The following is a 13158-nucleotide window of genomic DNA, read 5'->3' on the forward strand; positions in this document are numbered from 1 at the left end:
TGACTTGAGCAAAGGGGCTTTCTAAACAATGGGTGAGAATGAGGTAGTTTGAGGTGGTGCTCCATTTTGGTGAAATAGAAGAGAAAAAAAAAAGAGCCTCAGATCCTATGCCTAATTACTGTCACATGCTCTTTATTAATACCATGTTTTTTCATAAATTAATACTTTAGCATTTAATATATTATCCAGAAGGACCAAAACAGGCTAATATTTACCCAAGGCACACCGCTAGAGAGTCTCGAGTTAAAATAACGTTTGATACCAACGTTTTGTCGTAACCCACACTCCATTTAGAAGATGTCTTTGCTCGAGTTTATGAACGCCAATGCAAGAGTCGGTCAAAAGATGACTGAAAATGATAAAGCCCTCGTTGTGCCCTTTCACAAAGTATGCCACAAATCATCAGAAACTGGTAAACAAACAAAACTTTCTCCCCTACATAACGGCCCGTATTCCTCCGTATTTAGAAGATGTGATTACAGTCAAGCCTTATCGACACGGGGGGAAAAAAGGCGCATCTCATTACCGGTTATCCACTTTTGTGGCTGTGCGTGCGCGCTTTGCCAGTTCTGCCGGAAGGGCCGAACTTGAGAAACGCGAACCGCGCTAGCTAACGCCGAGGAGAACTACCCGAGCGCCTGCCGCCCCCGCCGCCCCGGCACCCGCCCGCCGCCGCCGTTGGGGCCAACGGCCGTTCCCGTCCGAACCGCAGCCCCGCGCGCCCCGCCCGCTCTGCCTCCCACAGGTGGCCGCGCCGCGCGCCGGGCCAGCGGGACGGCCCCGCCGGCACACGCCTCGGCGCCCAACGGCAGGTAAGGGGAACTTCGAAACTGAAGGGAGGCGGGGGCCGCTCCCGCGGGGCGCTGCCCGCCCGGCCCTACCTGAAGCCCCCGCCTCCGCAGGATGCCCGGCTCGTCCATGGCGCCGCTCCGCCGCCCTCACGCCGCGCGGCGCCTGCCCATGCCGGACTGCCCGGACCCCGCGCGCCGCTCCGCATCCCCGCAGCTGCCGAACGCTGACATCACGGCTTATCTGATTGGCGGCGGGAAGTCAGGTGACCGGCCGAGTTGTGCACCCCAGCAACTTCGGCGCCCGCCGACGGGGCAGCCCCGCGCGGGGGGGCCCGGGGCCGCGCCCGCCCCGCCGCCGCCGCCCCGCCCCGGGGCCTCCCGCGGTCGAGGGGCCGCGGCCCGGCCGCAGCCGCGGGGCCAGCGGCGGGCCGAGGCGCTCCGGAGCTCCGCAGTGCCCCCGCCGCCCGCGGACGCGGCTCCGGAGCCGCCCGTCACCGCGCCGAGCGCGGCACGGCAAGACGGGCGCGCAGGCAGCCGTTAGGAAAAGCGTTAGCTACCCGCACGCGGATAACGGCATCGGAAAAGAGGGCTCACTGCCATCAGGGGCAATGTCACAGTCTGCTTCGGCTCGCTTCCCTTGCTCCGTCTCGTTTTATTTCAGTTCAAGGCAGCCAACAGACGAATAGTAAGTTTTCATTTACTTGCAAAACGCGACGGTCACGACGTACAACATAACGGCGCCTCGTAAGAAATTCCCCCTCCTGGATTTCCGCCGTGAAGCGGCGGAGGGCAGAGGGGCGTCTCGCGGGCAAAGGGAGACACGGCCCCGTGGCGCCGGGTCGCTCACGGCCAGGGGGACAGCTCGCCTCCGTCGGAAACCACAAGCCGAACCCAAAAAGATCATGTTTGGGAGCACAAATTCTAAGGAGGAGGAAGGTATTTGACTTTTCTTATCAGCTAAGCTGCTGGTTAAACAAATCATTGATTTCCCTCCTCCCCTCCCCCCCCCCAAAAAAAAAGCTGTCACCACACTATTAGCCTTGGTAGCAATTGATTATGCGATGTCATTACAAATATCTTTGAGATTTAAGAACTCTGTCCCTGAGTAAAATTGATTGCATTTTATGTTCAAAAGCAATCGCTGCATACATCTCTAGATTTACAAGGGGAAGTCTTGTCAAATACTAAAACACCGAGAGAAACATCCTAGTAAATATACCTATATATTTTCCAGTTAGGCATCTTAATCTGATATTATTTAAAACTAGGAAGTCTTCAGACTACGATTCAAAAGGGAAAGCATGCCCTCCTCTGCAAAACTAAATAAATCAAAACTAAAACATGAGACTGTCAGAAACTATAAACTGAAGTCAAACACAAACACAACTTCAATATTCCTATCACAAACATGTAGCAAATGGCAGCAATTCCATTTCTTTGGGTAATTAAACATGTTACCTAAACAAAAGAGGGTTACTCCATCTAGAGTTAACATGCTAATCAGTTAATTTTAAGAAACTTTTCCGTTTCAGAAGTCTGATTCTATGAATGACACCACAGCCCACCACAGAAGACAACTCTTGAAATCTCCATGCCTTACTTATAAAACACAGGTATACCTGCAGATCGCCAACTCCATATAAAGAGAACGCACCTCAAACCACTTCTAGAGAGCAGCAAGCAGGAATGAAGAGAAAAAGTACATTTCTTACTAAAGGATAGAAATAGAGATAAAATTCAAGGTTAGTATTCACCCATTAACAGTCTAAGGTGAAGATTATGACAATCACACCCTCAAAGCTAGTATGAAAAAATATTGATTTTCTGTCAGATTGCATCATTTTGAAGAGTTTTCCAAGTACATTTCATAGTAGTAAAACCTGCTAGGGGCAAAAACATTTGTAACAAAAATGAAGGGTTGCTGAAAGGATAAGGCTAAGCAATAACAGCTTATCTACAGAGCAGAGAAAGAAAAAGCTGCTGTATTTCCCCCGATCTATGTTTCTTCATATGACTCAGAACGTACTGACGTTATTGTTCTACAGTTTTAAAATAAGAACTGAGAATTTCAGCATTTAAGACAACTAAATTGTAAGGGGGGAAAAAAAAGTCAGTTTTTACCAGAGTTGCACAAGAAGTTACACAGTGATATCACTTAAAAAGTTCTCCCTCCCCTGTCTCTCTATGCCTCCAACTCAAAAGGCACCCATAGTATCAGGTCAATGGCTTAGACTTTCCCATTGCCAATTTCAGTTACAGGATCACAGCCCTACTTCAGTTCAGAAACAAAGGAGAAGCTCATACTGACCAAACTCCAGCTCAAAAAGGGAGAGACAAGGCAATCAAGAACATTGATAGATTTATAGATTCATAGGTCAGAAGGGAGAGCTGTGACCGTCAAGTCTGACCTTCTCTGTAACAAAGGCTTCAATTCAACTCACTCAACTGTTGTGAATTAATTCCCTTTTGAAGTATAGCATCTCTTTAAACAGCATCTTGAACCTAAAGAAAAACTTTTCATTTTGGAGAATCTCTGACATAACTACATCTCATCTCCTCTGTGAAACAAAGGGAAATAGGGTTTATTTTAAGACGACTCAGGTATCTCCTCTGAATTCCAATACCATTTTCTTTTCCTAGTTCCACTTAAAAAAAAAAGTCATCTTGTCTTTCTTCTTTGTTTACACTTTCAAACTTTCACCTAATCATTCATATCTATGTGCCCTCACATTCCATCTTTTCTCCATTTCTTTGTTTCCAAAGAAAAGGGACAGGCAACGGAATCGCAACTTAAATATCATTATAACATTTCAAATGGGGATGGCACAAATGACTTTGAGGCAATAGTTAAAGCTTATGGAATTTCAAGGGTTGGTTAGCGGCAAAACCCTACCATTTGTCCCATGTGGCCCACCACAGGTTTCAGCTGCAAGGCTGTTTGTATATATTTACCAAATTCTAAATATGTGTTTACACAAGTTCTAAATAAAACTCTCAAGTACAGAAAAGTATTCCATATGTCTACCTCCTAGCATACTAAGCAAAGGATACTGAAGCGTAATTGCTATTGTTCTGGCAATCATTTCAGCATATCTAACTACACATAACTCAGTAATGTAGCTATATCATTTAAGAGCACTGTCTCTCATCTAGCTGAGAGGTCTGTAAAACAGGAAAAATTCTGCAAGCTCATTACTCAGACAACACCACCACCACAAAGTCATACCACCAAATAACATACCACTGATAGGCACAGATGCAAAAGGTCCACAGCCTAACAAACCACCTCAAGTATTACAAAAGCATCCACTTGTGGATATGCGTAACTTACAGAAAGAATTATAAGCACACAGAACAAAGAGGTCTCCTGCATGAAATAACTTTTCAACTGAAGACAAATACAGTACAAGTACTCATTCTGTGAGAAACTAAAGATTATTGTTACAGCTACCTAAATAATTCTGGAAGGCATGAGAATGAAACAAAGAGAAGACTGCCTTCCAGTGGAAGATGAAATTAATCCCAGGTAGAAAAGTACAACCTACTTTTCATTGACAATGTATTTGCTGTCAATTCTAAAAAATGGCATTTTCTTAAGCTTATGTTGCAGTTTATAGTGCACATCAGAAGATAAAGGCACAGATTTGCAATTAATACATGGCTAGCATTAACTCAATTTTCTCTCAGTCTATGAAACTTTTTAGATGTTACTAAAGGTGCATCTATGTTTTTGATAGAGCATAAAGCCTGCTATTTGTATCTGGAGGTTTCCACTGCTTTTCAGCTAATTATCATCATCATCATATTAATTATGAAAAACATGATAGACAAATGATATTGTAGTATTGCAAAAGTTGTGTTCTAGAGGGAAAAAATCAAGTATAAATTGTATATACACCTTCTGTGGAACATTTTAACAACACTATCCTGGTACACATATGAAATACAGCAAATTGCTTCACAGACTTCTTCACAATCATATTAAAAAAAAGGCACACTTTGTACCTTTACCGCAAAATAGGGCGGATATAAAGAAAAGAAAACTTCCTTTTTTTCTTGTCAGGAAAAGCAAAATTTTAAGAGAACCAATAAACAAATAGCCACAACTTTTTGAGAAAGCTTTCTTCTCCATAAATGCAGCCTTTGACCTGACTAAACGTGAAGAATGTTTCAGTATTAATTTAGGTACATACCTATAAGCACATGTTTATTTTTAGCTGAAAAGAAATGTGGAACAGATAAGCTTGTATAATTGTCTTGAAAGTTAGGCAGTTTATTTTATTTCTTCCTCCAACTGTTATTTTCTGCATTAATCATATTGCTTCATTTAGTTCTGTCAGTCAATATTCTATATTCTGAGACAATTTAGAAATTACTGTGATTACTAGAATCACCTAATTAAAAGATAAAACCTGAGCATGTGAAAATATATATGAATATGCAATTAAAGTTTTACAATGCAGATTTAATTTAAATTTATGTATACGCATATCCCATGTGTGGCTACCACTTCCGCACTAGACATGGTGGCGGTATATGATAAACTGTATTTATTATGCACCACGGAACCACTCACTTCTACACTGCCCTCTGGAAATAGCCCTGATAGAGATAGATTCAATACTCTAAATATCTCCACAGCATCAACTCACCATCACTGAATTTTTAAAATTATTTTCTTTTCAAATGTGAAAGAAATAAAGCTCAGAATAGATAACAAGCAATCCAACAGTTGCCTTACATTTTGGTAACTTGCAATCCACAAGAATAGAAACTGCTTTTCCCTAGCACTGGTAAAAGAGAACTTTCTATTGTATTTTTAACCACTGATAAAGCTATTCAAGTGTTAGTAGAAAAATTATAATAAGTGCCACATTTTCAGAAGTCTAGAGAAACGGGCACAGTATAACCAAGATACCTGGTTTTACAAGTAGAGGAATGGAAAAGATATGCAAGTGTTTCAAACTGGCTAATTCATATACAACCTTTCTTGAGGCATATCAGAGATGAGAGAAATAACTAAAACATACAAGAGCACATTCTGCTGGATTTTGAGGTTATATTGCTTTTGAAAAAAAACTAAATGCTGGTTTTGCATGAGTTAAGAGAGCAAATAGAAGTGGTGCAAGTTAACCTGCCCACTGTATGTATATAAATGTATGCACACACAACCTCTCATGCATCAAACCAGGCCTCATCTATGTAGCAGGGTTAAAGATTTTCATCCAGGCCTTTTCCATGCATTATCTCCTTCCCATCACTGCAAATCACTCCACAATTACTGTTTTATCTTTCTAATCAATCACAAGTTCAAACTTTAAGAACTAGTTTGCAATTTCTATAGGTAATTTGCCAGAGGAATTACAGCAGCATATGACTCCGAATAAGGGAACACTAACATAACAAGGAGATGGAGGAGATTTTTTTTTTTTTCCTTTAAACTGAGGTATGGCACTGCAGAAAGAATAAGTCACATTTCTCTCATACATCTCTCCCCACCATCCTGCCCCCTCCCAAAAAGCTCACAGCATTGACAAGAGAGACCAAATTTGAGGAAAGAAATTAATTTTCCTTGTGCTTGGTATCCCACCCACTCCCAGGCAGTAACTATCTTACTGCACCACCAAAACATCCAAACAATTACCAGTACATATGCTTTTGTTGGTCTGTTTTTGCCAAACAGCAGCTACCAGTTGAGCAGCTACTGCTGGGTGTTAGCATTACTCTCCTAGAGGGCTCAATTGCAGCTGACATAACTAACAACTATTGTATCTCTCAGCAACACAGCATGGTTCCCTTGTTTATTCTTGTTTCATATTTTGAAGGGTTTCCTTTGTAATCATACCTTTTACTGAAATTTTAGATTCTAAAGTGTTAATTGATGAGTATGTTAAAAATGTTGCAAAAACTCTACAAGGCTAGCTATAGAATGTAAGAAAAGGAAAACTGAAACATTGGTTGGAGTAGGAATGGTACTGGCATATGGCCAAAAGCCTTTTGCTTTAGAACTGAAATCCCAAGGCTGACTCAAGTCCAAGTCTATCTAGAGCCTCCAAATTCAATGAGCTTGTCTTCTTAGTCAAAGGCTTTTAACCTGATCTCAGAGTGAAACACAAACATCCTGGTTTTGTAGCAGATCCTTAACACAGCTTAAATATAATGCATAACAATGATGGGCCACTAAAAATACTGTTCTTGTCTCACCACAAACGCAAAGGTTCTTACAAAAGTAGCAGAGATGTCTGATATCCAAGCTCTCTAGTAGCTGGATAGCTCGTGTCCCTCACTCCAAATAAAATTAAACTAAAACTTTCTATTCTATAGGAGTATTTGGTGTTGGAATTAACGATTTAGATTGTAGTTCCAGGAAATGCGTTCAGTAGCATTCACAAGATCAAACTTGCCATCCAAACAAAAAAAATAAGTTTTTCATTCTCCAGGACCTTGACGGCTAAAGACAAACATTGGGTATAAAACAAAACTGAAAAACACATAAACATACAGAAACCTCACCTTAAAAAAAGTTTGTCTCACATGTTTGTGATCACAAAGGAAATATATTTCCTCCATGTGACCACAGAGACTTGGGAACCAGGAGAATATGAAGTCTTCTAGGAATGATACCTCAGAGCTGATTCCCTCTAAGAACCTCCAGCTTCCTCTCCACTGTGAATGACATGTGAATCAAATTCTGGTTACATCTTTGACCGTTTCCCAGGAGGAAATCCCGTTTTGATTATTTCTCCTGAAGACACACCATAGGTATCAAAGTATTCAGACACACAAAAACTGTATATGGAAGCATTTTGAACTTACTTTTATGGATGGATTAAAGCACAAACTGTAAAGGAAGATGACTACATTTCCACAAAGAAAGCCAAGGTTATTTTTCTGAATGGTCATAAGAGAACTCAAGCCACTTTTAATCCCCACAACCAGTACAATGCTCCTATTCTGCATAGGAATAAGAACTCCTAAGGCAGAGATCGCGTTTCTGTTCTACAGCATTCTGAAAACCGTTTCAGTTCCTAAAGGAATTCATCCACCATGTTTTATGTTGAATTTCATAGCTGAAAAAGACAGCCTATCCAAAAATAATATTTTTGTTTGTTTCACCTAAAAATTCTGTAAAACCACTAGATCGTCCAATTTTTTAACCCTCCCGTGTGCATATATTCACAGCCAACCTTCAATACTGTCATTCCACAATGCTGTGAAACAGAGATTTCACTAGAAGTCATAATAGGTATTGGATCTTTATCAAGAAGCATAAAAGTCAAAGTCATGTATGATACCAGAACCTGGGTGTACATATCTTAGTCTTTTCTAACATTGAAAATAACCATTGAAGTGAAACAAGATGATGATGATCTTTAAAACATTTTATACAGATCAGCATCTAGCCGCTTCACATAAGTCAAAAACCTTATGATAATACCACCTGCTGTTATATGCTCAGAGTTTTCCTTAATGCAATGCTTTCAACTTCCAGCAATGTTTTAGCATTTTCGGGGGGGGGGGGGGGAGAAGGGGGAAAGCCATATGGAATCACACTATCCGTCTGCCTCTTGTTCCTTCAGCTTCTGCAAGCTCTGGTGCTCTGTAAAGTGCTACTGAAATTGACTACAGGACTGAAAGTGAAAAGTTTCTTGAAAATTGGCAGCCAGGCGTAGACAACAGACCCAAATTCACGCTCCTGCCAAGATAAGGGCAGCTGTAATCCACCCGAAGAACCACCAGACAGCTTCCTCGTTTGTGCATACAGACTAGGTGACCAAACAGGACATCTGTAGCTCTGCATTAGGCACAGCAAGAATTGTTCCTTACACAACCATAAGGGGGCTTTGTTCGTTTCACTGCGTTATAACAGGATGGCTTCTTTTTAACTAAGGTGTTCTATCGGTGTAGCTATATATGCCAGTTTCATCACAAACTGTCTGAATAGGGTCATGAAAATCCACCACTTGGTTTTCATGATTTATTTTCCTAGATCTAGTTCACCCATAGAACCTATACAATCATATCACATCAAACTTGCAATTACTTAAGGGAATAAAGAAAGCAATTCTCCCATTTTGGAGTGCTAGGAACTCAAGGTGCCCTGTTTAGAAGTCTTCATTCATTCACCGATAACTAATCTATCTTAATATCATCATTAACATACATTACATTCCAGGGAGGCTAATTCATTTTAACAGAATCAAACAACATCCATAATTATGTTATTAACTACTAATAAGGCATGATAATTCATATGCAAGTCTAGACACTCTAAACAATACATACTTTAATATTCAAAGTAACAAAGTATTTCATCTAGATATTTTTACTGCTATAAGTGTTTGCTTATAATACCAGAATGAAGTATATTTTTCCCAATTCATCTGATAAGTTTTACATGTATATTCCTTGTTGCTGTAATTCTGATATTCTTGATATCAGACAGTGACAATATCATTGTCACTTCTTTTAAGAAACAGAAGTAAATATCTTTAAGTCACCTGTATACTACTCACCCGACTTGGAGTTAAATATTTACTTTTGGCACAGAGTACAAGCAACATAGCAATGCATTCAGTATATTCAAGAAATTTTAGATACCTCATTAATCCAGCTTTCTCATATTCATCTTGGATCACAAGATTTAATCCTTTAGAGAGTATACACAATGTGAACCTTCATTACTAAATCAAAATTTTTCTCCAGCATCAAATACATCAACCAGAAAGCTGTCATGCATTTCCATAAACTACTGTATAATTAAGAAATTCTTTTCAATATGCAAATTGATAAATAACAACATACTCAATATATATTTAAAAGTCCCAAAAAAATTTTAAAAATTGGATCAAAGAGAATTTGTATTTTCTTTCTTAAGCTAAGAAAATCCTCTGCAAGAGCAGTAGCACATGTACATACGTACAGATGTGATGTATCTCCAGTTCTCCTTTCTTCCACCCTTAAAATCTCTGTCATACCATTTATGCGCCCATGTATGTTTACCTAAAGTCCCTTTTAAGGACGTGGAGCACTTATTCCATACTTTTTCTCTGTGCAGTTGACAGCTCCCTTTCAAGGCTCAAGATGATAACCAATACACCACAGGAAAAGAAAATAGAGATGCTTTGCCAAATTCTTTGAAAGCACCGCTTCCTACAAGTCCCCAGCGACAGCACTCAAAAGGCACTGTTGGCTTGACAACAATTGCAACCTCTTAGCAGTAACCTCTTCCCCCTTTCAGCATGGCAGTCCCAACCCCACACACACCTTTTGCATTTCAGAAGTAGAGACCTTCAGTCAACATGTGCAGAGTGGATTGGTAGAGCACTGTTGAATTTGCATTCCCCTTCACCATTGCTGAGAGCAGCAAGCATAGCCACTACGCTACACAGAAACACACTCAGACAAGCCAGGTTGCTTCACTGCGTATCCAAGAGAGCACTGCAGTTATTCAGTCCAGCAGTACACGATGAGAGATTTCACTGCTCTTCTGAGCCACAGCATATGACTCAGAATACATATCACAAACAGGGAGAAATTCAAGATTCCTTAGTTAGTAAAACTCTAATACTTTTCTAGAGCTGATAAATTTAGGTAAGTGGCAAGCTGTTCAAACAGAGAGAGGCTAGGCTCCTATTGTTCAAATATACTGTAGGAGTGCAACATCAATTTGTTATGAAGAATACAATCGACTACGGTTGTTTCTTAGAAAAAGAAAATACTATTGGTCTTCGGATTATCTCAAGACTCTTGAAAACTAACTGCTTCCTCATACTGGAAGACATACACATTGCTAACAGTCTCAATTATATGTACAAGAGTCACCATGAGAATAGGATGCACAGATCATGAATAGACAGTATATGTACAAATTGGGCTTTCATGCCACCTGCCGGACAAAATACCACTTGCACCAACCCATTTCTCATTTAGCCATTCAGCCACCTTAGAAAATAATAAACTAGCCATGAAAACATTAGAAGAAAAATAACTGTTGCAGCGGCAAACTTTTTTTTTTTTTTGAGAAATAACTGGTAATAGTAAACCAGCCCTCCCTTTTCAATGACAAAAGATACAGAACATTGGTTACAACAGACATTTCAGCTATAATGGTTTTGCCTTTTGCATTGAATATTGTACATCTTATTGCAGCAAAATAGATAGACGAGTCAACAAACCAATAATGTAACAAGTTCCACCAAAATAGCAAGCCCTTACTCAATGATACAATGTTGCCCCCGCTTTTCCAAACCATAATTATACAATAGCATAAAACAACAACTTTATTTCTGAAAGCATAGGAGTATTATGAGTATAGTTTGATTTCTCTTGTGGGTCTTTTTTCTAAGAACAACTGAAAAATTACATCCATTCAAAAATATCATTCCTTTAAAAAAAATTCTGAACTGCTCTCAGTATTCCCCCAAGGAATGCCAAACAATGAACATACAGGAGTTCTCTTATTTAATAGCTCAAAGTTTGCAGTTCTACATGTCTACCTATACTCCAATTTTCAGAGAACAAATAAAAAGAAGCCTCTAAGTTGGTTTTATTATCCTGGCAGTTTCTAACAATCAACAGAATGATTTTAGATTATGTATGCAGAAAAGGAAGCAAAATCTTAAAAAAAAAAAATTCTCATGACAAAACAATAGCAAATACATTCTGAATAATCCCTCCTAGATATTTGTAAGTTTGGTTCTTATGTGAGAACAATAAGAATAGGCAAGTAGTCTTTTAAGTACAATTATTAACTTTGGAAATGGTTTAAGTTTTATTTTTAAATCACTCTGAACAATGATGTATCTAGTCTCTTCATTAATTTTTGATGCCTAATTTTGCTTTTTGGAGGCATGTAATTTTAAGACTTGCAACAATGCAGTATTTCAAAGTTTTAATTTTCTCAGTGAGATAACGGAAGTAATGAACTTCCCCATAATGATGTATAATTCCTCTTAATGCGTTTTGCCTGTTCCTTCTGCTCCACGATTCAACATTTCCCTGTGTTTGGTCATTCTTCTTCACAAGAGCAACCCTCCTTCATTAGAAAGCAGCAGCTGAGCTTTTTAGCATTCTAATTAATGCCAAAATCTGGCTGCTCATGGAATAAAGATCCATTACAAACCAGACAAACTAGGGAAGCTTTGAATAAAAGGGAATGTTTTCCTACTGATCACTGGTTTTAATTTGTCCAGTGCTTGATACAGAAGAGCATATTTAACAAGCATACCAAGAAGCATTTATACGCAGTTATAGGTTCTGGAAGAGCATCCTCATGCTAGGGAAATTTGTTCAGGATATGCTCCTACCAGCCACATTATGATGAAGTATACTCAAATCCAACTATACTTTTAGTTGTCTTAGTTAACTTCAGCCGGTTCCATTTCTCCCCTATTTACAGTAGCAAATCTCATAATTTAAGTCTGTTTCTTAATACTAAGCTTCTTTTTTGAATAGATACCCTAACACAGAAAATTAGGAATCTATGATCAGCAAAACGTACGTTACTATCAAATTACTCTATCCATTACAAAGTCTGTGATCATTTCTAAATTTAACTGACCACACACTAACTGAATATCTTCCATTGCACCATGTAATTACAGACATTCAGCAATGATCAAGAGGTTAAATGTATTCATGAGAGAGTAGCAGTTAACCAATCTCCTCCTGATTATTACATTTTTTACTCAAGTGACACTAGGTCAACTTGAGCACTATCTAGATTTCTTAATCTCCTCAACACGATGAAAGAAAAATCATCATAGATGCAATGATCTTGCTGTACTATTGCCAAAGCTAAAAATATGATGCCATTAGATACAAATATGTTCACCAAGATAGGGCGTATTTTGATCAAAGAAAGAAAAGCAAGTGGAACATTTTCTAGCATTACTGAGATGAACACTTAACAGAGTTGATTCTCAAATCATCAGTCTGCTGTGGCAGCATACCGAACACTGGAACAAACATGGTTACTTCATCTGTCCAGAAAAATCACAAAACAATTAGCTGTGATACCAGCCTGGGGGGGGGGGGGGGGGGGGGCGCCCTGCAGGAAAATCAACAAGTAACATTAACATTAAAAAGACAGAAGTCCATATCCCCATCTGTTTCTGCAGGACAGCAGCACAATCTACAAGAGGAAGTCTGATTCCACATGAAAGTGCGAGAAAGTTTGACTGCAACTCAGGTATACAGATACCCAACAGCACGTGTCAAAGCCAATCTGAGACAGTCAACCCACTTAAAATTTTAAGCTGATAAAACTGTATCTGTTTTTAAGCCTAGAAACATAAGAGATGAGAGGCAGCAGTGCCTATTTACTCTTCATCCAACATAGACAGAAGCAGGCTCTGCAGTATGT

The 13158-nt window shown here is 39.6% G+C and overlaps 1 protein-coding gene across 4 annotated transcripts in view; it reads right to left on the reverse strand.

The window, feature by feature from the left end:
- LOC104146892 (microtubule-associated serine/threonine-protein kinase 4) overlaps positions 1-13158 on the reverse strand; it is a 397004-nt gene that overhangs the window by 199152 nt on the left and 184694 nt on the right. Inside the window, exon 1 of one of the 4 annotated variants that reach the window (XM_068924764.1) lies at positions 882-1020. The exons of the other annotated variants lie outside the window; for them this stretch is intronic. Coding sequence (XP_068780865.1) covers positions 882-920 — 39 coding nt within the window. The 5' untranslated portion in view covers positions 921-1020. Of the gene's footprint in view, positions 1-881; positions 1021-13158 lie in introns of those variants that run through there. 4 annotated transcript variants of the gene reach the window in all.

This window comes from Struthio camelus, chromosome W, assembly GCF_040807025.1.
Source record: "Struthio camelus isolate bStrCam1 chromosome W, bStrCam1.hap1, whole genome shotgun sequence".
Classification (NCBI taxonomy): domain Eukaryota; kingdom Metazoa; phylum Chordata; class Aves; order Struthioniformes; family Struthionidae; genus Struthio; species Struthio camelus.